Genomic DNA, 26,489 nt, shown 5'->3' with positions numbered 1-26,489 from the left:
AATCTTTGAAAAGATATGACTGATGAATTACATCATATCAGATTGCCAAAATTTGTTTTCACTCGTTATACTTCAGTCATTTGATGGCAAATTCGATTAGTTGGGAGCTCCTGCCTGATTGCTATGTGTACTTTTAAAGCGCATGCGCCAAGGGTGTTAGCGGAGCCTGCATTTTTGCCTGTGCAAACTTCATTTTCTGCGAGTTGTGTTGTTTTCATAGCACCTCTCAGCCTCTACCACACTATAGAACTTACTGAAGAAGTTTATTGTCTCTTCCTTATTTCTTTCCACCCTGAGGAGAGAGAGCTCTGGTGAGATGAAGACAGAGAAGCAGCCAATCCATTTAGCAATGTGGCGTTCACTGCTCACTTTGATAGGACGAGTTTGGGAGGGGGTGTGAAGTTGGCAACCAGGTAGAAGTGGGCTGAGCGGTGAGTGGGCCATGAGGATGTGCATTACCAGATTGAGAATTTTGTAAAGAAGAGGAGCTGGGTGCTTGCCAGCAGCAAGTGGAGATTCCAGGTAGGGGTGAGCATGTATGTGTGCACACACATGTATGTATCTCAAGATGGTAGACCCTTAATGTTTATATACAGAGAGTAGTGTTATGGGGGAGGGGTTGATAACACAGTGCAGGAGTTTTTCAGAAATCTTTGGGAAGAGTTGGCCTTTGACAGGAGGGGAGACAATTTCTCAGCTACAGGAGGAGAGAAAGAGACCATCTGGCAGATGGAGAGATGTTTATTGATTTGGTGGGGGGAAGATGAAGGAATTTTAATCTGATGGCTTTTAGTTTGTCAATAAAGCATGAGATCAAGTTAAATGATGCTAATGCGGGGAGAGCAACTTACTTAAGTTTGGGGAAAGAGGAGCAGTAGGAAATTGTTGTCTTGGGGCCTGGGAAAGCAAGTTTATTAGGCAATGTGGTGCATTCACCAGCATTTGGACATTGGAAGTTTGAAGTCAAGTATTTTGAGTAAAACCAGTCTGTCTGTTAAGTGATTTTCTCCAGCTGTATTCATGCACAGCTGACCACGTGTGGAGAAGCACGTATTTGAGCTGATCCCTGCTTGGGCTCTGCCAGGAGTGAGAGAGAAGCAAGGGGAGATGAGGTTTGTTTGTAATGATTATAATGATAGACTCAAATTTAGGCAGATTCATCAGAAACATTTTAAAACCTTGATCTTGCAAGCATATTTCCATATTAAGAACTCAGGCTTATGATCGGTCCATCTGGTTTCAAATCCCATTTCTAGTACTTACTTATTATGTGAACTTGAGCAAGTTATCTACGTGCCCTCTGCTCTACCTTCCCTCATCTGAAATGTGGGGGTGATATTGGCATCTGACCCACAGGGGTGTTACGCAGTTTAAGTTTGCATTAGAGAGAATTGAGGACAGTGCATGTCGACTTGTTGATCTCATGGCACACATAAACTGCTAAAATTCTGTGGCACCCCCCAAAATACGTTATATTTTTTGCACATCTGACAAAAAAATTGGTGCGATTTTGATTGATTCACATTGGACAGCTATTGTGTTGACTAGTGGCATTTTTTATTTGATAGTTTAAGGGAAAAGAGGTCAGTGCCCCTGACTAAATAGCCTGGCATTGCGCGTTTTAAAACTTCTTGCCACACACCAGTGTGCTGTGACGTGCCAGTTGAAACTTGCCGATTTGGAAGATGACCTGGCACAAACTGAGCACTGAAATAATAGGCCATTACTATGGTTAATATTACACATCCTGGCCCAGTGTGTCTTATCTTTCACTGTGCACAGAAAAAAAAGAAATATGTTTCTTCCGAAGTTGTCTTATCCCGGAGCAGTGCACATAGTGCTTTTTCCCAGATTTGCATTGCATTTTTAATTAATTCATCTTTAATTTTTTTTGTTTATATGTCTTATAATTGTAACCGGAATAGAATATTAAATGGCAAAGTTCACAGAGTCCAGTTTCAGGTATACGTTTGGGTAGATAAGTAACAAGTGTTTGGCTAAGTGTTAGTTTGGGGACACATAGGATACCTTTCCATCATCTCTTAAGGTTTCATGGAAAAATGCAAGGACCGCTGTAATGGGGACAAATGAGTTTGAAAGCATCTTCCTTAAGCAGTCTTTTGCCTAGAAATCGGTGTATTACGATCTATCAAAATTGCTCTTTGCTTTTGTTTTATTGTTTCATAATGGACAGTTTTGTAAAACAACATTTTTGTGTTCTCTTCCTTGGTGTATAATCTTGTATTTTACTTTGTGTGACTTATCAGAATACATTATGAACCAATAGGTAGAATGATATACTACTTATTAGTCTTATTAGTTTCCATTAAAGTCCATTTAACACAGGGACCATATGTTTTCCCAACTGGGACACCAGGAAAGGGACACTTTTATATAGAGGACAACAGGTACAAGTCAGGACTGTTCTGGATGTTGAACAATAATTTTAAGAATAGGGAATGGAGCCCTGGCTGGTATGGCTTAGTGGGTTGAAGGCCGGCTTGCAAACTGAAAGGTGTCCAGTTTGAATCCTGGTCAGGGAACATGCCTAGGTTGTGGGCCAGGTCCCTATTGGGGGCCATGTAAGAGGCAACTGATCGATGTATCTCTTGCACATAGACATTTCTTTCCCTCTCCTTCTCGCTCCCTTTCCCTCTCTCTAAAAAAATAGGGAATGGAGATGTAATACAGAGCATTGTCAGTATAGTCAACAATAGTATATTATATATTTCAATGTTGCTAGATCTAAAGTGTTCTCATCACAAAAAAGAAATGATAATTGTGTGATATGATGAAGGTGTTAGCTAATGCTACAATGATAATCATATGGCAATACATAAATGTATCAAACCAACAGGTTGTACACCTTTAACTTACACAGTGTTATATGTCAATGATGCCTCACAAATAAAAATTTTAAAAAATGAAAATAGATAAAATCTTGACTCATATAGATATAAAAAGAACATATGTCAAAGCTTTCATTTAACCCACTAATTAATAAGGAGACAGGTAAGAAGTTATAACAGATTCCAAGGAGGGTGCTGAGTAGTGCATCTTTATGGTCTGGGGCTGCTAACGTGGATTGACAGATACATGCAAAGCTGATGAAGTAGTCAGTATCCACAGGACAGTAATCCATTGCATTCCAGAGGACACAATTTGCATTTCTATGGACAAAATATCATTTGCGTTACTGTCGGTTTGCTTCAGTGTTTGAGTTTAAAATAGCTCAAAGACAATTTAAATGTCGCAGGACACCAGCGAATTTTTTGTTCATATCAAAAGCCTTCACCATTTTCTCTACACAAGCAAGACTGGTGTGGCCAGGCACCCTAGTTAATGTCACAGATTCTCACTATTGTTGCTTCCTATGATTTTGGACTCAGCTGCTAATTGCTGCTCTGTTAGGTTTTAAATTTTTGCTTTATTCTTGAACAGCTGTCTGTGTCTGTTCCCTCTTAAAAAGAGGGCTTTTATAAGAAGATTATTATTTTATTTTATTGTTTATCAAGCTTTATAATATTAAGTCCCACTCTTCTTTTGACTTTTGAGAATGGCCAGAATTTAACCTGCTGTATGTAGGAGGGGAGCCTGGGAGGGGCACCCTACTTCTGTTTTGGTCCCCTGCTTAGGGAGGACTGGCAGCGTTTTGGCTGGATGAGCTGAGCAATCTGCAGCTGTTCGAATACTGTGAGCTTTTAAGTGGAGTGTGGCTTTGGCTTTAATATCGTCCCCCACACACACACTTAGAGTGAGAGACAGAGACAGAGACAGAGAATGAGAATCCATCAGCCAAATGCATCTACTACTTTTTTTTGAAACTGCTGTTTGGTAAGCTGCAGCTACACATTCGTAACCAGAGGCTGTGTTTATTTTCAGTGTTGGCAGTTCTGCCTAATGAATCAACTGGTATTGAATTCACAAAGGGGGCTGCTTTTTCTCTTCCTCCATCTGTTTGCCAAATGTGTGTGTTCCCTCAGCTCCCACTAGTGGTTTCTCTAAAAGGAGCTGTTGGCAAGCCGCGCACTCACTGAATTCTCAGTCCGCTGCCTGACTGCACCGGGCCACTTGCTTCTCATGGTTCCGTAGGGGTTGTTGGCCAAAACACCGTGCTGGTGACTCTAGAAAAAGTGTAATTATTTATGTTTGTTGTTTAAGTGGAAAGCTTGGCTCTGCATTGCTCATAGCATTGTTTGATTCTTGAGGTTTCATTTGGTCTTCTAGACTGGGTTGTCTGTCTCTACAGAGTGGTCCGTGGGGCTTGAAATTCATCAAAAGAAGAGACAAGAAATCAAGTGCATACTGGTAAACAGGGAGCCCATGATGAAATTGCTTGATTTAGACTAAATTTCCAGCAAATCCTTCTTTTATTCTCATTGATGATAATGAAGAAGTCGTTTCATTAGTGAAGTTTAGAGATTGACTTTATTTTTAAGTTCTAATTTTTCACTTTCAGTCATGCATTAGGAGCTTTTAGGTCAGCACTTCTCAAACTTAAATGTGCATATTAATTCCCTGGGATTTTGTTAAGATGAAGATTCCAGCGCAGGAGGAGTAGGAGTCTGAGATTCTGCATTTTTGTCACGCTCTGGGCCACACTATCGGTAGTAAGAATTTTAGATGAAACTGTTAACAAACAAAAAAGGACAATTTGTCCGCCTGCCGTCACAAAAGCCAAACTCGTGAGGCAGTTGCTGGTGAAAAAAAAAGAGGTTTTATTCAGATGCTGCACAGTCTGGGAGAACGGTGGACTCCTGTCTCAATGCTCATTTTCTATGCAGAACCATGGAGTCCAACAGTCCTCAGCAAGACCTAATCAAAAGCCATTGTGCAGAGTTCCTATTCCAATTAAAAATGCAGTCCATTGGATCCTGCAGGTGGCTACTAAGTAGTTGTTTGGGTAGCTTAGCTTTTTCTGGCCACTGGGAAGCCACAGGCCATGCAGCTGCTAGAGCTACAAGGCCGCGTGCTCCCAAGACAGAGTGTGTGAATGCACCAGCAAATGCATCACCATGTGGGCAGAAAGCAAGAGGGGCTTCCTGCTGGAAGCCATGGCCACGTGGCTCTTTGGGCCATACGACCCATGGAAAGAACAGGGGAGTACACTGTCCAAGTGCAAATCAAGAGCCTCGAGCAAGAAAGAGAGCCTTCTTTGTTCTCCCCAGGTTTATATTAGCTTGGGTGTGGGGTAGACTAGGGGCTTTCTCAAAAATGACCAGTCAACACCCCATATTTTTGCGAGCTTCAGGAGGGTCCACGTCCCAGTGAATCCATTCTTTCCCAAGGTTAGACCAACAGGCCTCTTTGGTCCACTGCCTCCCCCTGCTGCCACAGTTACTTCTATGGCACATGTGCCCTCCTTCTCCTGGTCCCACCCCCTCTCCTGGGGTTGGAGGGGAGGGGTAAGGACTTTGTGCATGCTTAGTGTAATAACCTTCCCTGCTGCCCAGCTCAGCCAGTGAGGGAGACTTGCTGGGCTCCGACTGCCTGCCCACCAGTAACAAAACAGCTTCAGTGCTTTCTTCATGGTCTTTGGAGTAATTTAGATAGTAAGTGGGTAGAATGGTTTTGTTGGTATTAAGTAGCAGAAAACTAAGTACAAATATTTGCCTCTGCATTAGTGTCAAACACCGGGTAAGGGAGTCAGACAACTTTCCAACTCTTACTGAGACAGATCTTCGCATTGTAGGTGTGTTATCTTGTTTGAGGTTTTGAAATTTCCAGGATATTTTACATAGTCAATTGTAAAGCTAATATTTTTCAAAGTAAATCATGTTTTCTGGAGGTTCTGTTACATGTATGTACATGACTGTGATTACATCATTTTTCCAGTGACATACCCCCCTCTTGATATTTTCTCTTAAATTCGAGTCTATGAATATTTTAATATTCCTCTCTGTGTACTGTGCCATTTCACTTAGCTTACTAAACAGTTTTATAAGAAATGAGTGTCATCCAAGAAGTCCTTTGAGACCTATAAAATGTTCTTACTCTATTCTGACCCAGATAAGGGACAGTAAACTTTTTAAATATAAGGCTATTGACCCATTTATGTTAAGAGCTGGTCAACTCACTCACACACACACACACAAAAGGAAGAAACCTAATGTCAGCGTTACACTGATCTGTTTTACCCTCTTATTCCCCCAAAGACTTCTAATTCTTTGAGCTGGTTTTGAAATCTATAGAATAAGAGAAAATATAAACCTTGCTTGTAAAGTGAAGAATAAAGTTCATGAGAAAAAAATGTTTAGTATCTATTTTGTTTGTTTGTTTGTTTGTTTATAGAGAGAGAGGAAGGAAGAGAGAGAGGGAAAGAAACATCGATGTGTGGTTGCCTCTTGTGCAGCCCCAGTGGGAACCTGGCCTGCAACCCAGGCACGTGCCCTGACTGGGAATCGAACTGGCAACCCTTTGGTTTTCAGGCTGGTGCTCAATCCACTGAGCCACACCAGCCAGGGCTTATATCTGTATATTTTTCAAAAACCCAATATACTGGTTAAATGAGGGAGGCTGAGGTAGGGTCATAAAGTCAAAACGGGAAGAATGTGTCAGAGAAGAAAGCAACTTTTGCTCTACCTTCACAGGTTCAGTTTCTGAGAGCCTGGCAATCAAACTGTCAAAACACAAATTAGCAACAAAAAAGAAAGGGTTAATTTATGTGCAGTGCACATACATGAAGGAGTGCTCAGAGATGAGTGACTCAAAGGGGTGGTTAGAATTTGAAGTTAGTTCATATACCCAACTCGGTAGGGCAAAGAGATGTGCAGAAATGTTCCTATGGGAAAAAACAGTAATTTTTTTTAGGAAGACTCTTTTTTTTTTTTACAAGAACAAACATGAGATGAGAAAGTTGGTGATAATGTTTGTGCAGGTGCAGATGTTTTTTCTGTTTTCTTTATGGCCAAGAAACTCCCCGCCAAAGAGGGGATTTATGGTTGCCCCCACTCCCAGGGGTTGCTGCTGTTAGTCCGAAAAAGGAAGCTCTGAGAAGGCGTCTTTCTACATCTGTGGAATCTCAGATGTCTTTAGCTTAAAATAATTCTTATCCCAACTTTGGGGTCCTGAGTGGTCTCCACAGAGAAAAGGGGAAGGAGACCCTCGGGGTGAGGAAGAGGGAGACTCAGTAGATGGTGAGGTGAGTTTATTCAGAGTTCAACTCTTCACTTCTCGATTCTTCAGAAATTTGATTAGGACTTTTAAAGTTAATGACTTTCACGGCACTTCTGCTCTTGGAGGATTTGTTCTGGATGAGACTCTCCATCCACCTAACACAAGTAGAATCATTCTGGAGCCTGTATTGATCTGGCTTTATCAAACGTGATACCCTGGGGTCCCTGACATTCACACTTTATAACTAGGTTTTAATTTTGAGTTGTAATTTCTTTTTGAAATAGATGAAGAAAAAAATTCCATCTATAATTTTGCAATGTAATTGCTCAAGTAAAAATGTGTTATTTCAAATGTTAAGTAATGATTGGGCACAAGGTTTCTGAGTGATCCCTCATGGAAATAATTTTGCACATATTTTTAAATTTTTTAACAAAAATTCTCTTTGTGTATTTTCTGTGTGGCATATATTATTGTACATGTTCTTTTACTTAAATGTATTAACTTCTCCCCCAGCCATCAGACACAGACAACCTGTTGGGATCACCCTAAAATGACTGAGCTCTTTCAATCCCTTGGTGAGTATTATTGCATTTAATAGAAATGAATTAACTGAAACGGAAAAGGTATGTTTTTAAATGAAAACTAATCACCAGCTTTTTTTTCATGTGGCATGTTGTATTTAAGGGTCATAACAGTGACAGGTAAAAGCAGTTGAATTTCTAAGGACCATGAAGTAAACAGATTTTACCTTTCTTCTTAAAAGGATGTAAGGTTTAAAATAGTGTCCAAAAAAGCACGATTTTAAAAGGAGGGATATAATTAGAGGTTTATGTCCCTAATATGGGGTCATTCTTACTCTCTAGTTTTATGTGGAAAATAAAAAAAAACTAAAACAATTATAATACAGCAATCTCTAATCCACTGCTTTTAAACCTGCTTTTAGCTCACTCTTGATTTAATAAATCTTATTAAGTTAGCTAGCTTAATTTCATTTATTCTAAGAAGAGATGAAGAGCTAAATTCATTTTGTTGTAAAATGCAAGAAAACTCATGAGATGAGAATTCTGATCTTGTAGATTTGCAGTAGAATATGACTTTGATTACACACACACACACACACACACACACACACTGCTTCCTTGGTTGGTCCAGCCGTTTTGAAAGAGTTTTCTCTTTGGGGAGCAAAGGTGCTGCTGCAGATGGAGTAGCAGCGCCCCAAGGCTTTCCCATCCACGCCCATTTCAGCAATGGGGAGCACCCCACTTCATCTCTTTAAATATCAGCCTCCCTTGTGAACTTGCATTTGAGTGAGTGAGGGTGGCTTGGAAGGTTGAACAAGTGAGAGAAAAACCGCTGGTTTGCAAAAGGAGAAGTCAAATTTTGATGATTTCTGCTTTTTCTTCTAACTCCTCTAGTCTCTAACACTGCTAGTCTGTCTTTAGGGGACAGAGAAAAAAACTACAGTATCTCTTATTCCCAAAGGTTTAAATATTGACTATAGGATAATTTTGACCAGATCTACGAAAGGGCAGAGGAAGCAAACAGATCAGAATGGAGGGATATAGAAACTTTCTGGGGCATCAGACGGACAGCCTGGTGACTGAGAGCCAATTGTCCTTGGAAGATGCCCTGGAGGAGAGCCCCTCTGGCTGCACAGAGCAGGGGCCCCCCACAATGCCATGGACAGTGCACAGGCCAGGGGTTTTCCTCGCCCTCATTCTCTTCCTCTTCCTTTCTTGGAATTTTTGGTGTGGCAGTGCCTTGGATGACATCTCACCGTGGTGCTAATGGACATTTAATGATGTTCCTGAATACATAATGTGGATTTTAGGAGAAGACTGTTTAATGTGAATAGACATCTGAAGTAAACAAATCCCGTCTTGCCATTCAGCATAAGTACTAAACATGCTTTTGAATGTGTCCCCTTTTCCTTGCAGCTGACCTGAATAACGTACGGTTCTCTGCCTACCGGACAGCTATCAAAATCCGGAGACTACAGAAAGCACTGTGTTGTGAGTTATGATACCAAAGTTGATCGCTCTGTTCTCTGGATTGCCTTTTTTTTTTTTAAGACAAAGATAAATGAAGAGGGCGGTGTGTTTGTAGAGTTAATCTAATTTTCAGTGTGTCTCACTCAGAGAGTTGGCTCTGCTTCTATACATGCTCTATTATTTGCCCCATCAGCATGCGTGCAGTGGGAAAACAAATGAACATATGCCCTTCTCAGTTGGAGAACAAAATTAACCAAAATACAGCAGTGACATAGAAGTCTTTTTCAAAAAGTATGCTGCCACCCAATTTAAAAGGATTAAAGCAAGGAACCAAAGTGTATGTATATATATACATGCATATACATGTATATGTATGCATATACACATATATTTTATATACATATGGTCTCTCTATGGTGTATATATATATATATATATATATAGTCTAATATATGTGTTAGACCATTTATTGCTTTTAAGTACTTTGTATGTATTTGGACGTATAAGGTTCAAAACAGTTTTATTCAATACGGTCATATAATAAACACTAAAAAACATCATGTTCCTGATCCAGATTTCAACTGTCATCTTAGACGATTGGATAAAAGTTTCTATGTTCATTTATATGTCTTGAGACATTTAGTCTTACAGTATGAACATTTCCTACAGAGATTTTGTCCAGTGATTTCTATGATAATCATTTTATTAAAGGGTTAGTCCCTTCAAATAACTGAACTTTAAGTAGGAATATAGAAATATAATGCCTTTATAGAATATGGATTTAAGCTGTCTGGATTCAACTCTTGGTTGCAGTTTTAATGACCAAGTCTATTCAAAGAACATTTAGGTCTTATCAGATAGTTAATATGTGGAAGCTGCCTTTGCCTATACTTTTAAGAGGGTAATTTGAATAATACCAACCATTCTTATTTGCTGCCTTCTGTAAACTGTTACTATATATCTAGGCAGCTCACTAAAGTTTTGCAACTAACCCTGAGAATAATATGTTACAGTTAAAATCTGCTCCTTAAAAGTCAGTAGAAATTAGAAATACATTTGAAGCTGCTTACATGAGAAGAGTTGAGGAAAGACAGTGTAGAATCACTCAGAGAAAATACAGCAATACATACCTTTAAAATAAGGAAAACCTAAGCTATGTGTGGAAGAAAAGCCCACAAAGGGCTGGAAAACACCTTTAGATTAGGAGATAGAAAAAAGGGTGGGATGACCTACTGCCACAGAGCCCCAGATAATTGGCAGGGGCTCGAGCCCCAGATAAGTGGCAGGTTTTGATGACAGCAAGCCTTGCCAAATTACCAATACAAAAAAAAAAGAAAGAAAGAAAGAAAGAGAGAAAAGAAAAGAAAAGAAAGAAAAGAAAAGAGAAAGAAAGAAAGAAAAAACAAGCCGGCACTCTGGCTGGTGGTCTGTCTGTTGAGCCAGAAGGAAAGAGGAAGTGAATTAGGAGCACGCAAAGGGATGTTCTGAGCTCAGTGAGTTCGTGGTGACCAGTTTCAAAAGAGGCTCAGCTGCATGTCCAGCATCCAGCTGACAGATCAGGAAGGTCCTCTCAGGCCTGATGAGCTATAAAATGAGGACAAATGACTCAGCCACAGAATCTCAATTGACAGAAGACTGCCTTGTTCATGTTCATTATGAATATGGCTCCAGTTTTCACTAATACTTCTGGGTCAGTAAGCATTAATACATTTAGTTTTGTTTTATTCTGGTGAGCTTTTTTTTTTTTACTCCAAAGAAAAATGAATTTTCTGTTCATTTCTTCAAACATGAGAGGAGAGATGCCGAAGAGCAACACCGCCCACTTATGAACTGAACGGCATTTAGTAACACACACTTAGAAAAGTGCCGGGTTGCGCTGGGTTGTAAATATTTGAAGCGATGCGCTGACAGCTGCCTGGCCTCTGCCTTCGCTGGCTCTGTTGCCCGCTTGTCAGGCTCGCCTGTTAGTGGTTAATCTGCTCCTTCCTTGCCCATCCCTTCTGTCGCCGGACCCTTCCCCAACAATCGTCTGTAACCCTTTCTTCCTCCTAAATACTGTTAAAAATTTACTCCTTTTGGAAAGATTAACAAGCCAATTCGACCTGCCACCAGTATTTCCAGAACTTTATGATGGCCTGGGATGACTGCGTTTCTGTAAGTGCCGAATGTGTGCCTTTGGACAATAAATAACGTCAGGATGATTGCCCCAGCTTCACTGAGAACTGCTTTAGGTCAAGGGTAGTCTTTCCATTTGTGTACATTTCCACCCTCCATAATGTCCTAATGTAGAGGGTGCACCATTGTTTTTGTCACTGTTCATTCATTTATTGGGCTCCAAGACTGGGCAGGAGATAAGGCAAAATAAAGAGACTCAGTTCCCACACTCAAAGAACTTAAGTTTGGAGAGAGCACATTACATGTGGACACAGCTCCCCTACTTACAATGGAGCCCTGTTGCCCTTGAGTGAAATGGCCTTTGCCTTGGCTTCTCCCTCTGTCCACCCTGTGGTCTGTGCTCCACTACGAGCTTTTATCAGTTCTGGGGGACAGTGGAAATGGCAAGCTCTGGATTCTGTCCCTCGTGTCTGAAGAGCGCCTGTCAGCCCCTTGCGCTTCTCCTTTTCCCCCAGCTGGTGCATTCTCTTCCTTGAGGTCCTAGTTTCACTGTTGCCTGGCATTAATGAGGCTTCCTTGGCTACTTTACTCAAAGTAGGTCACCCTGATATTTCATCTCATAGATTTAGTTCTTGCGTGGCTCTTGTCACAGTGCATGCTATTCTGTTTATTTACGGTCTGTCTCTCCCAATGAGCTAAGCTTTCATGTGAGGGATGAGTCTGTTTTCTTCTACACTTCAGACCCATGCAATTGCTGGCATAGAGCAGTCTGCTAGGACAGATTGAATAAATGATTTGAGTTTGAAAGTCATAGAAGTACAACAGAAAAATGTGTAAGAAGATTTATAAGTGCACTTTTTAATAGTAAAAGTTGTTTAATTTTGGCATGCTCATCAGTGATAGGATACAACAGCAAATAAGTGAGTGAGTAATCAGCACAAACATGGATTATTCTCAGAACTATAAAGGTGAATGAAAAAAAAATCAAGTAGTAGGAGAAATCCACTATATCTTCACTTAGGTATAGTTCAAAGCCATGCACAACTAAATGCTGTGTTATTTGGGGACACATGTACTGAAAGTGAACTAAAAGGTTAGTGCTTCTCTGATCTTTTGGAGGCTTGGATGGAGTTCAGGGGATGTCAGCTGGTAATGGGGTCTAAATGGAATAGCTAATGAGCATTTGCCCAGTATTCAGGAATGCTCTTAAAATCAGTTTAGGTCTAGTTTGGTCTTTTTTTTTAAATAAAACCTTTTCTGGTTTTTTAGAGTTTTTGTTCCTCAAGGTTGTCCAATGTTGAATTCAATGTTCGGTGTGTGTGTGTGTGTGTGTGTGTGTGTGGAGCAGAGTACTGTGGAACCATTTTCTGTTTTGTGGAATTTAGAGGACAGGGCCAGTTGTGGCTGCGTGCTTTGGACAATCTCTAGGACAGCTCAAAGGACAGAGGGAACAGAGGACAAGAAAATATCTCAGGTGAAAGATGATGGAGGCTGAGCTGGCTGCTGGTCATAGGAGCAGAGATGAGGGTACGGATTTGTGAAGAGGAGAAAGAACTGATGTCGGGGGGAATCCTGTGGTTCGTAAACTGCAGCGGATAGAAGGAGGAGGCTGTTAGGAAAGCTCAGGATTTGCAGACCAACGATCTATGGAAGGTGGCAACACCATTTCTGGATTTCAGCATAACAGGAGGGCAAGGCCTGAAATTTGGAACATATCGAGGTGGAGGTTCCTAAATGAGAGGAGTTAAACTCTGGTGGGGAATAGAGCAACAGGAATGTGGATCAGAGGTGCAGGGAGGAGAAAACAGAACCTGGAGTCGTCCAGAGAGGAGTAATAATGAAAGTGAGTGAGGTTTGTAGATACAAGGTCTTAATCGCCACCTATGTTTCGTTGATGTCTGGGGAAGAGGAGACGGGAAAGTTGCCATCAGGGATGGTCAAGCAGTTGGAGGCAGAAGAGCCACAGAAGTCCAGGGTCGGGTGCTATTTTTACAGAGGAGAATGATGATCCATTTTCATTTGATTGCCTATGCCTCCTATGTGGGCTTAAAGAAAAAAATGGGTAGAAAATGATTCTGCCATTTGTTTCATTTGCCACATGACTGAGCTGTCATTTGTCTGCCTTTGAGAGGAGGAGATCCTAATTTTCTGGGATCTAAATGTAGTCCATTTTAAAGGTGCCTAAATGGGACACACTTCAGGATGATGTATGCCTTGCTTAGGCACTACGGCGAAGTGTCAGAATAAATCACTAAAAATCAAAGACATGATCGTCTGTGGGGTGAGGCAAATTACTGTCATATTTACAATGTGTATTACAAAGGGCTTTTCTGGAAGAACTGTATGGGAACCCTCATCCAGAAAATGGTCTTTTTGGAGTTTGGTCTATTGTCACTTTATGCCGTGTTGGGGGATGGGGACACATAACAGTGCTGTGTTGCTGGCAAAATTCATGCTGAAATTCAGAAATCTAGAGCATGTTGGCAGTCTCTGAATGTGTTTCTTTGTATCTGTGTGAAATCATAGTTCGGTAGCAGCCGCTATCATTATTAAGCCGTTCCTTTTATCACACACTGTTATGAGTAAATTTAAATTGTGCTCCTGCCCTCAGGGAGTTTATCATTGACAACAGTGTATAACGCCAAGGAAATGTGACAATGGAAATTTCAGATGGTTCCCAGCTTTTGGCCACCATCTCTAACTCGTGTAGACCTTACACAGTTATTTTATACATTAGCTGAAATTTGGTCAATGATATATTTGAGATCTGAAGGAAATGAGGTCATCTGGATTGATTTATTATCCAGAGTTGTGTGTTTTTTATTTTTCTCTATTTTTGAAAAATGAGTTGTTTTTAGAAATCGTTTTAATTTAATCCCTGGTGAGTTGTTTTAGAAATAATTTTAATCCGTGTAATTTTAAAGGAGTTCTTTGCCAGTGTAGATAACTTGGAAAAGTAAATCATTCTGTGGTGTTTGAGCAGCTAGAGTGGACGCGTTTCATGAATGTCTTAACAAATTCAAAATGAATGGTTGTTCCCTAGTTAAAAATAGGTAAAAATGATCCTTTTGTATTTCATCTACGAGATGATGGGGTCTTCATGCTCTTGTGTGAGATGTGCCTCCCTCAAACCGGGTGAGGGCACCAGCACATTGCCTTTCTGACAGGGAAGAAAATAGGTAAATAGGAAGGAAGCTGTTCATTTTAGTAAACTGTCAAAATGTCATATTTTCTTAGGGACAGTTCTGCATCTGGCAAAGAGAAATTAGTTGGAGGTATATATATATACCTCCAACTAGTGTGTGTGTGTGTGTGTGTGTGTGTGTATTTAAAGTTCCCCTGAACTGATTTTTTAAAAAATCTCAAATGTTAAATATGGAGATAGGGGAAGAATTTTATAAAGCAGTAATTTCCATGGGTAGACCTTAAATCTGTAATTTTATAAATCCCTATGTTTAGAATTAGATGAGTCATCCCCATACTCAATAAATATATAAATTGCATGGTAATTCAATAATGTATGTTTCCCTGTTCTCAGTTAGATAATGAATGACCTAACACGGATTTAAAAGAAAGATTATGTGAGACTTTTTCATTTGAGTCGACATAATCTTTCCTTTAAATCCACGTTGAGTCATTCATTACCTAACTGAAAACAGGGAAACACAAAGGAAGCTGTTCATTTTATTTAACTGTCAAAAATGCCTCTGGTCATTCCTTGGAGCCCTCTGGAGTTCTTTGAATTTTTGTCTTTCTGCAGGCAGCTCTATCCTTCTGGAGTTCTTCCCACATTTTGCGTGACCTCTTGTATCTTCTCTAGTTTTTAAGGCCCCTTTCATTCCCAGGGAGCCTTTGCAGTTGTCCTTCCATTCCCTTAGCGGGCATGGCTCTCATAGAAATGCATGCATTCTCTCCTCGGGGTGCTTCACTCCTCCTTTGGCTAAAGGTCTCAGTCTGTTTGCCGAAGGTCTCAAGTCTGTCCCCTTTCCCAGACTTGCCACCTTCGAGAGCACGGGCACTGCCTCATCCTTCTTTGCTCACTGGCTGTGCTTTAGCACCGCCGGCCATGCCCAGTGTAGATGTCCTGCACAGGAAGAGTGAGGATGGGAGCAAGTGCGTGAAGACCTGTGCATGTGGGGCCTGGCCTTCAAACCCCCATGAATTCTGCATAGCTACAAGCTGCTTATATGCCAAAGCATCGTGGGAAACAGGCGAAGTTAGGCTCAAACTGTGCGGGCTTACGTAGATCAGGCTTCATTCAGTGGGCAGTGGAGAACGATTATTTTTCTACAGAGCTCGTTTGTTAAAATTTTTGTGGCAGTAACGTGTATAACATATGAGTTTCAGGCATAGAACATTATAACTCAATATCTGTATACACTCTAGTGTCACCCTATATTTGGGTCACCATATATTTGACCCTGTTTATCCATTTTGCCTTGTCCCACCTTCATTTCCCTCTTGTACCCACCAATCTGTTGTCTCTATCTGTGGTTCTGGTTTTGTTTTGTTGTTCACTTGTTTCCTTATTGTTTTATATTCTATGTATGAGTAAAATTATACAGTTATTATTCCTTTCAACTTCTGTCTCGTAGCACAATAATGTCAACATTCATTTAGGTCAGAAATGGCAATATTTCAACTTTTTATGGCTGCATAGTATTCTATTTTATGTATGTACATAGGCCCCATCGTCTTTATTCATTCATCTGTCAATTGTCACATAGGTTGTTTCCATATCTTGGCAATTGTGAATAATGTAATAAACACAAGGGTACATATATCTTTTTGATTAGAGTTTTATAATCTTTGGATAAGTACCTAGAAGAAGAACTGCTGAATCATATGGTAATTCTATTCTTAATATTTTGAGGAATCTTCATGGTGTTTTGCATAATATAAAGCTGGTTTTTCTTTTTTTATAATTGCACAAATTTATTCAACTTTGTATCTCATAATGTATACGGTGAGAAATTGTTAAGGATGATTAGTTTGCCAGTGATAGAAAGGATGAATTGGGAGGTTGGTGAGCAGGCTTTTCTCAGGAAGTAAGAGAAGGAAAGCAGGTAACATCTGGGACTTGCTACCATTTGGAGCAGATTCAGAGATTTATGCCTTCCAGTGTTTAGAAGTAGGAAGAGCTTAGAGAGGAAAAAGCCAGACAAGGAAAGCAAGAATAATTGATATTCCAAGGAGTGAAAAATGGTATCGTATTGAAAAGTGACAGCCTACATTCAAAAGCATAGAAATGTGGATAAAAGGAGAGGTTAGCAATGCATGAATGGAAATGCTATTTGTTACTTTAAAAATGCAAATTGGGTAAAAGGATAGATTATTTCAGTGTTTTTATATAATGTAGTAACTCTACATATTCCTGTTTCTCACCTGATTAGTGGATCTTTTAGAGCTGAATACAACAAATGAAGTTTTCAAACAGCACAAGCTGAACCAAAATGATCAGCTCCTCAGCGTCCCAGATGTCATCAACTGCCTGACCACAACTTACGATGGCCTCGAGCAAATGCACAAGGATCTGGTCAATGTTCCTCTCTGCGTGGATATGTGTCTCAACTGGTTGCTCAATGTATATGACACGTAAGGTTTTTTTTCTGGTTGAAATACAGTTACTGAATGAAATATGCTAATACAAAATATGTAACTTTTTTAAGTGAATTTTTTTTACTATTATTCAGTTATAGTTGTCCTCATTTTTCCCCCTGTGTCTCTCCCCTGCCTTCCAACCCCTGCTCCCAGACAATCCCCACCCCATTGTCCTTGACCATGGGTCCTTTGTACATCTACCTTGACTTGACTCTTCCCCTTTTTTACCCTATTATTCCCCTCCTCCCCTCCCTCTTTTCACTCTTCAGTTTACTATCAAAATACTTTATTCAGTGGAAATATTTATGTTAATTTTTGAAAATGAATGACTTTCTAAATAATGAGCAAGTAACCAACAATAAAAAAACGAATGTCTATTCCAGGGGTGTCAAACTTACTTACACTGGGGGCCACATCAGCCTTGCGGTTGCCTTCAAAGGGCCAAAATGTAATTGTAGGACTGTAGAAATGTAACTACTCCTTAACTAGGGGCAAGGAGCTCTGCATTCAGCTCCTTCATCCATTCATTATTAATGAATGAATTGAATTCATCATTAAATAATGAATACTACTATTCATTATTTAAAGATGTTGCTTAATTACCGAAGCTGTCAAACTTGTAGAAGTTTTTTTGTCACCGTGCTAAGGGAAACCTAATATAAATAAGTTTGATATTCTTCTCCCTCCGGAATTTATTACAGTATTTTTTTTCAAAAGATGATATTTTATAGTTACTGTTGTGAATTAAAATAATTTATTGGTTTATAATATTCCACTCCGCAATTTTTGTTTGACAACTTAAGAGCAACTTGAGCGGTAATTGAAGGCTTTTAATGTCTCCTTTGGTATTAGCTTTTCTTCTTGCAATGGTGGTTGTTTATGTACATATATGATGTTTTAAGTAATTTACACAATAGGGCACTAATGTCTGTAATTTAGTTAGGTACTCACTGTTCATGAACAGTACTGTAAACTTCTAGCATAACTCAATTGTCATTAATTTGACTTTTTTTGAATGTGATAATGTATTTGTGAAATAATTTTAGAAAGGCCTCCTGCTGTGGGCTGACATTTCTAAAACATTAGGAATTATTCATTCTTCTGGTAGGGGGTTAAAATATGCAAAGACGAAATAAGAAAATTAGAACTGTTGTTTTTCTCTCAGTCCCTAAAAGTTATTTTTCATTAATTAGCTGTATGAAAATTTGTGTTTATCATTCTCTCATTTGATTTAGAGAAAAAGAAGATAAATGATAGTTCATAAATGCATACATTTAGCAGCTGATTCTGTGTGAGTAAATGATGGTGATGGCTTTAGACATGATTTAATTAAAATTTTGTTTACGCTTTTGATTAGAACAATCTTTTCTTTTTCAATAGTCACAAATATTGTAAAGATTTTTAAAAAATAAGCAATTAGCCTTTGTATGCTCGAGGGTTCTTAAGAAATTCCCTGAGAACGAATAACATGAATCTCAATTACCATAATGAATGTGGAATTTACTGTATCCCTATCTGACATATTTTAATACACTTAGTTGTACCGCATTCTGTCTTCCTATGGTAGAAGAAAACTGTTAGCAATTATTCACTATTAAGTTGATTTTCAATTTTTTAAACCTCCAAAAGTGACATTTTCTCTAGTAAATTCACCAGAATAGCTGGTCGGTTAGATGTTTTAACTACGAAGCCTGTAACTTGATTTTGCATCTCAGGAAAAATGCTAAATCCATAAAATACTTAGGAACTTCATGAAGCCCTGTGGATGAGATGGAGGGGCACATCTTGAACCATATTCAAAGGCAAAGCTGGAGGAGATGTGGAATCACACCCTCATCATTGTTTGTGGCTGCAACACACTGCATTAGTTTGCTCGGGCTGCCATAACAAAATTTCACAGACGCAGTGGCTTAAACAGAAATGTATTTTCTCATAGTTCTGGAGTCTAGAAGTCCAAGATCAAGATGCCAGCAGGGTTGGTTGCTTCTGAGGCCTCTCTCCTGGTGTTACACTTGGCTGTTTTCTCCCTGTGTCTTCACGTGGTCTTTCTCTTGTGTGTGTCTGTGTCCTCATTTCCTGTTCTTATAAAGACACCAGTCAAATGGGATTAGGGCCCACTCTAATGACCTCATTTTAAGTTAATTACCTCTTTCAAGATCCTGTCTCCAAATACAGTTGCATCCTGAGGTACAGGGAGTTAGGACTTCAAAATACAAATTTTAGGAAGATGTAATTCAGCCTGTGACATATATGTGTGTCATTTTCATTGGACAGCCTAAAGGGAATAGGGCTGCTTAGGTGGGAAGGAAGCAGTATGTGACATGTTGTGATTCATATTCCAGGGAGTTACATGTGGGTATATTTCTGTTTTCCACCATCAGATCAGAGCACATAAGAACTTCTACCAAGGTGCTTTTTTTTTTAAATTTAGAAGGACAATATCTTGAAATTTTTTTATTTTAGAGGGCAAAAAGATTTTAGGATGCATCTCCATTTCATGTCAGAGAAACATAGCAAAGACCATGCTGGGTCAGAAAGATGTCCGTTCTCTGTAGTTTTCTATCTTAGAGAGAAATATCATGCACTAAACTTAGGAAAAAACATAGTCACCTATGCTGGTGCCAGATGGCCAGAGTGGATAGCCCAGATCTCTCTGATAACTATAACGGTGATAGTTATCTCTCTGATAAGTATAACTACATAAAGGTTTATTTCATATTTTCTTATGATTCTCTAGTTTTCTTGTCTCCCAGCTAGTGTGGGAGCATATCGTGGGTAGGAATTGTGTCTGTGCTTTTCTATTGGTCCCCACAGCATGTAGAGCAATGCTGGGGTCCTGGGAAGCTTTCATAACTGTGGATGGTGTGATGAATGAATGATTGACACTTTCAGTAGTCTGCCTGATGAGGTTCTTTTCTTGTGTTGACACCACAGACTGGCGGTCACCCTCTAATGCCTATCATTTTGGTTTTTATTTCCTTAAGGGATTGCTTTGTCCTCAGCCATATTCATGTATGAATCTATTCACACAGCCTTTTGTTATCTTCTGCAAGTCTGTGCTCTGATTGTGTACAAAGAATAAAATTCCCTGATTTCTGGAAGAAAGGAAACAGACATTGTCTATTAGGAAATACCTAAAAAATATGAAGTAGAAACAATACTTCTAGCATAGCTTGGTTTAGGGTTATTTTTAAGCTAGTATTTCTATAGTTGTGAGAAACTGAAATAAATATGTTAATTTAGAAATTCTGCTTATAATAGCTATATTTTTAAGTGCAAGCATTACTTATTTCATAGGTCATTTCTGAATGTTGTGTATATACATAGTAAGGGTTCAAGAAATTTTTTGGATATGATTTAACATAGATACAGACTCTAGGCTACTGTTTCGAAAATACATTTTTTCCAATCCCTAAGCATGTTTTGCTTTTTTATTTAATTTATATTTCATATGTCATGGTATAGATACAGAAACTTACCTGAGTACTTATAATTTGAGACTGGAAGATAAAAATTACTATTAATAGTATAAAAATACCAAGAAGAGCAAAATTTAAATTCAGTTTGACAATAAGACTACCTGAAATTAAAGTTCCATAATATAAATACTTACCTGTTTTTTAAACAGCATGAATGACTAAATTTTATGCATTCATATAATTATGTAAAAGTTTATTTATAGATTTTAAGTGTGTTCTACTTGTAAGTTAAAAACATATTTTAAGAAAATTAACAATAGAAATTTAAAATGAAAACTGGTTCTGGATATGAAATAATAAAGGTAGCAATAAAGACGTTTCTCTTGACTGTCTGTGATTCTATTGCAAAGATTGTAATATTATGCATTGTTGTAGTTTCTGCATTTACTGCTCCTTATCTCTAGGATAGAGTATAGTGACTAACACATAGTAGACAGCTCAGTAATTCTTTGACAAATGAGGAATGAAGACAACTTTCTGCTTTAAAGATGAAGATTTCCTTCTAGTCTGATTGTAGGTGAAGCTGAAAGGGTCTGTCATTGGCATAGTATAAAGCTAACAGAAGTGCTTTTTCCTCACATTGATTAATTCATGTGTTTTATATTTAATTATAATTTAGTACTTCCCCAAACAGAGATTTCACATCTGTCTAGAATCATTGACTAGTGTATTTTCAATAGTAACATGAAAACTGCACTGACAGAAACCAGCATTAATACAGGCAATATATTTTTAAGCATTCGGTATGTAGAAGCCCTCAGTATACAGTTAATTTTTTAGTCAGTTTTCTTACATTTGATCTTAGATACATCTTGCTGAATTAGCTACCTGCATATTATATGTGTCTGTTTTGAATCTTGTGTATATAATGATGAACAAATAGATTTTAATTCATAGTATTTATAAAAATGAAGTCTTTTCAGTTTTATAATCAAAGTTTTTATTTTGCCTTAGTTTGTTCTTTCTAGTTCATATGTTGTATGTAAAGTGACCTCAGGCTGTATATTCTTCCAGACTAGGTCAAATGTACTGTTAAAACATGTCATGAAATTAAGGTGTGGGTTTAACAGTAATTTTTAAACATCAATAGTAAAGTTATGTTTATGATGCAATTATTTTTTAATGGTTACCCTAAGAAAAAGTAGATATTCAGAAATATTTTACATAGTGTTTTAAATTCATGTAATACAATGAGATTCTTATAATTTCAGGGGCCGGACTGGAAAAATTAGAGTGCAGAGTCTGAAGATTGGATTGATGTCTCTCTCTAAAGGTCTTTTAGAAGAAAAATACAGATGTATGTAAAAACTTTCCTATACCAATAGTAATTTTAGTGATGACAGTGATAATTTATTGGGGACTAGTTTTATATGACGTGAACTCTTGTTATACATGTCCAGACTAGATTAAAGGTGTCGTTCCAAGGTGAACTTGTATGGAGTGAAATTCTGATTATAGAATCAGGAGGTGAGGTGCCGTGATGGAGTGAGAACCAACTACAAATTATATCTCATTTGATTCTTAGAATAATCACCCCATAATGACGTTGGCATTGTGGTTTCATTTTTCCAGGTGACAAAGTTAGTGGAGCCAGGTGGAAAATCTGGTCAAAGGCTGCAGTGACAATAATCAGACTCGAACTAGAGCACAGAGTTTTCTGACTCTAGAGCCCAAGCCTTTTCTATTTCTGTATACTTCAGTGTTTTAAAAAAATTAAAATGGACTAGAACCTTTATACTATACTTTTTACTAGAACTTTGAGTGCTTCTGATACTTAAAAAAATATCAAGATGGACTAGAACTATTGTAGACACAAATAATTATACAGTGTAAAAAAATGAAGTGATAAGAACATTTTTTATTTTGTTATGTTTGTTTTTATTCACCAAAAAAATGAGTGGTATCTGTTTATCTGTTAGTTAATGAAAGGCATCTTAGCATTTGGAAGAGGACAGGCTCATGGGCTAGAGGGACCTGACTTCAGACCTCGGCTCTGCCACTTAGTGGCTGAGTGACTTTGGGCAGGTTACAAGATCCCGTTGAATACTGACTGCAGCCAAGAGGTGATATTGCTTCCATTTCATGCTTCAGGAAGCTGAAATTTAGGAAATTTTCTTCAACTAAAGAACGAAGCTACTAATTCTTGTTTTGGGAGCAATTAGAGATAATATGTGAAAAGTACTGAGAAACAGCCAGTTGTTGAATAAATGGTAACAATTGCTGCTGTCTCCAAACTCCTAACTACTATAAAATATCTCTTGATTTAATTTTGTCCATAAAAAATGTGAGTTACTCGATTCTGCCGTACATACTCCCAGGGGATTTCGTACAGATACATCCACACATTTGTGGGAGAGGGGCGGGGGTACTTAACAAAGGGAGAGATGCCAAAAGCAAGAGACTGTTTGATCACAAGTTCTATAAGTTTTTTGAAGTTTTGCATCTTATGTGAACACAGATACCTTAAAAAAATAGTTTCTTTTCTGGTATGGCTGTGAGCTGATTTGATTTTCAACTTTTGGTCTACATCAGGAAGGCTTGTTTTTCTTACACAGTTTGCAAGAATGTCAGTGAGAGGAGATGTAGATGCCTATGAAAGGAAAAGCCAACTGTGGGAGCAGCAGGTGAGGGCCCTTCACGGAGTTCGTGCAGGAAAACGCTTTGCCCAAGGCTCTTGTTCGGTGGCACTTTATCCAGAATTTAAATCATCTTCAGCATCATAATGGTCAAAAGTTACCATTTTCAAAACTAAAAGAGTTAATTTCTATAATGCGTAGGAAAGAAAAATGTGAATGAAAGCATCAGTGTACAAAATTGGAAAAGGACTTTTTCATCGTCTGTGCATTGGTGTTTTCATGTGCCCCTGAAGGAATGTCAGGTTCTCAGAAAGTAACAATTATGTCACGGCACTCAATTTACCCTGAAACGCATACAAATTCAGCCTCACAGTTTATTGTAAACAACCGTGTCATCTATTTTTTCCTCCATCACTGATTCCCGCCTCTTGACTTTTTGAAGCTGATTATTAGGGAGTAAACTGCCAACACACTATTATGTATAAAAGATGTCTTTTTCTATCCACATACTTTCAAATGTATTTCTGAAATGTATCATTTTAAAATGAGGAGGGTATTTTAAAGTGGATGCACTCAGACTACCGTGGACACACTTTCTGCAAATGTGGGGGACTTGATGCTCTGTATAATGTAACAGTAAAAGTTCGGATTATGCAGGAAAAACAGAAGCCCCTGAACGAAAATTTCTGATATTTCATTTAATCCATGAAGCGTGCCTTTTAAAAAAAAAGATTTTATTGATTTTATTTATTTAGAGAGAAAGGAAGGGAGGGAGAAAGAGAGGGAGAGAAACATCTGTGTGCCAGAGATACGTCTCCCACACCCCCAGCTGGGGGGGCTGGCCTGCAACCCAGGCATGTGCCCCGACCCGGAATTGAACCAGCAACCTTTCAGTTCACAGGCTGGCACTCGCTCCACTGAGCCATGCCAGCTCCCACAGCTCCCTAACCTCTTTTTTTAACTTGATTGAAACATAACATGTAGTATATACAGAAAAGTGACATATCATTGAGTATATAGTTCTCAAACACGATCATATAACTAATACCCATATCAAACTGCATCACCAGCACTCAAAGCCCCCTCAGGCACCCTTCCAGTTGCTAAGCTCCCAATGGAACCTATAATCTTGACTTCTGGTAGCATACATTAGCTTTTTCTCTTTTTGAACTTTGTATATATGGAATTTAAAAAAAAACCTTTAGTTGTTAACTTTTATGGGACACGTAAAGTAGATGCAGATTGTGTAGGACACACAATCATTATATCTTACCTCCAGGGCTGGCAGGTGGATTGCAATCTGTAATCTAAATCTTTTCGGGGAGTCTTGAGACTCAGGGAATGTTCTGAGATTTTGTTTTACTTTCCTCTCCAAGCCCTGTTAACAACTCTGATTCCAGTTTTGATTTTCCCAGTGATACCAGAACACTTCCTCTTATTGCTTCCATTGTCAGAACTAACATTCAAAACAATTTGCTCTCCAAACTCAGTGGCAAAAGTTCTGCGCTGGGTCACTCGGTATCTCTCTGAACACTGATTCGCAGTGGCTAATGTCAGTGTCTTTACCTTGGTGACACCCCCTCTCTTCATGCCTTCCAGGGAATATCCCTTCATGAGGTTCTAACAATACCCTGACCTCTTGTCAATAGCTGGTGGCTTCTGTGCGTGATCAGGGACACACAAAGGTCCTTCTCAATGGCCCTTTGCATCTCTTCGGTGCTCATTTATTGGAATTTGGGTTTTCGATGGTGACTTTTCTCTGACTCATTCCCACATTCTGACATTCCTTTTTATTTTTGACTATGACATCAAAAATGTGAACTTTCATAAAAACTTAGAGATCTGTCAAAATTTGTAATGTTAACATTCATCTTTTATGTTTTGAGTGTAGTTTTACCTTAATAGTGGCATAGCAGCATGGCACTTGCCTCAAAAGAAGCAAGTTGGGCACAGTTGATCTCACCGAAAATGTGCACTCCTCCGTACAGATTATTATACGGATGAATCAACTGTACTTACCTAAGAGTCCTCCTCCAGGAACAGTATGAGAATAAGCATCATAGTCAGACTCATGGACAAATATTTTCCAGCTAAGATAGTCTTATTTTTGACAAATAAAAAGAAACAACTACCTTTAATCAAATCTAAATAAACATGCCCTGGCTGGTGTAGCTCAGTGGATTGAGCACGGGCCTGCGAACCACATGATCGCGGTTTGATTCCCAGTCAGGGCACATGCCTGGGTTGCAGACCAGTTCCCAGCAGGGGATGCACAAGAGGCAACCATACATTGATATTTCTCTCTCTCTCCTTCCCTTCCCCTGTAAGATAAATAAATAAGATCTTAAATAAATAAATAAATAATCTAAATAAACAAATGGCAATACAAATTAAATTTATCTTAATTGAATTTGCTTTCTCTCCACATGCTTATAATTAAAATTGTATTTCTTTATAAGTACTATGTCAATGTCATTAAGCTTGGTTCAGCTGTTTGAAAGTTCATTGTCGACAGTGTTAGATTCAGCGTTATTCCCCTTTAAAATAAAAGGGACATACATTTTGATCTGACATTGGCTTATCAGGTATTTTTGAAAAATTGTTTTTGGGTTCCAATAAGTATTTATTTCTCTTTCTTCTGTTCTTGGAAACTTCACATAAAAAGCTTTAGAGGTTGCGTGATTATAAATTTTCAGAACTTGGAAATTTCTTTCCAAAAAGTATTAGTTTGTATAACAAAGTAGGTTCTTTTCACATGAAATTTTTCCCTACCACTACAGTAACTTATTTAAACATATTTGCTTTATTGTTGAAAACAAAATAATAATTTCAACCTGCACGATATTTAAAGTGGTGAATAGATGATAAGCCAAGAATGAAAAGGAGAGTTTTAATTTCATGGAATGAGGAAAGTTATAAAATAAATTAGTGGCTTTTTAATGAATAGAAAAGCCTAAGAACTGTGAGTTTTGTTACTGTGTCCTTAAAATTTGACTAAATGTATCTTATTACATGAAATGAAGTAAAACAGAAACACTTTTTACAGCTGGTAAGGAATGGGACTGACTGGGCCTAAAACAACAAACCTAGAAATAAAAAACTCTTTCCTGTGCTTTTTATCCTTTCTTACATAAAATAGATTTGAGTATAGAAGACTTCAAAGGAAGTAAATGTATAATTTTAATAGAATATTAAATTTAGGGGCGAGCACAAAAAGTTTGTAAACAAATCTTATAAAACTTGAAGATTTGCCACTTCAGGCACATTTATTCCTTTGACAAGTCATGAAGGGAGCTTCATGTTGGCTCACTGTGTCTCAATAAGAAGGAGAACCTTGATTGAAACCATTGAGTGAAACCCACATGCATTTATTGCACCATTTGCAGAGGAAATTGGTAGTGATTGGTCTACTGACATGCGTTCACATACAACAAGTTGTTCTAAGAGGCCTGTGGTTAACCAGTTTCTGATTGCAAATGCCCAGAATGTCCAGATAGTCAGAATGCAGGAGACAACTCATTGATCCATGTCCCACCCATTGTTTCTAATCTACGTTGTTCAATCCCCCAAACCAAAGAACACTGCGGCCCATGGGAGCTCACCTCTTGCCT

General features: G+C 38.5%; 1 protein-coding gene and 1 non-coding gene across 9 annotated transcripts in view; both read left to right on the top strand.

Annotated features, from left to right (window-relative positions):
* UTRN (utrophin) overlaps positions 1–26,489 on the top strand; it is a 451,811-nt gene that overhangs the window by 369,865 nt on the left and 55,457 nt on the right. For all 8 annotated transcript variants that reach the window (XM_037034777.1, XM_037034776.1, XM_037034775.1 and 5 more), the window contains 4 exons: positions 7,630–7,691; positions 9,054–9,128; positions 16,616–16,817; positions 21,514–21,599. In XM_037034777.1, the coding sequence (XP_036890672.1) occupies positions 7,630–7,691; positions 9,054–9,128; positions 16,616–16,817; positions 21,514–21,599 (425 nt within the window). The remainder of the gene's footprint in view (positions 1–7,629; positions 7,692–9,053; positions 9,129–16,615; positions 16,818–21,513; positions 21,600–26,489) is intronic.
* Positions 14,285–14,388, top strand: LOC118979014 (small nucleolar RNA U13). Its single transcript, XR_005064830.1, has one exon. It is a non-coding gene; the product is annotated as a small nucleolar RNA U13 (small nucleolar RNA).

This window comes from Sturnira hondurensis, unplaced genomic scaffold (assembly GCF_014824575.4).
Source record: "Sturnira hondurensis isolate 20B ecotype Veracruz unplaced genomic scaffold, ASM1482457v3 Scaffold0022201, whole genome shotgun sequence".
In the NCBI taxonomy this organism is placed as follows: Eukaryota; Metazoa; Chordata; class Mammalia; order Chiroptera; family Phyllostomidae; genus Sturnira; species Sturnira hondurensis.
The sequence above is the reverse complement of the archived record's forward strand: the minus strand, read 5'-3'. Positions and strand labels throughout refer to the sequence as shown.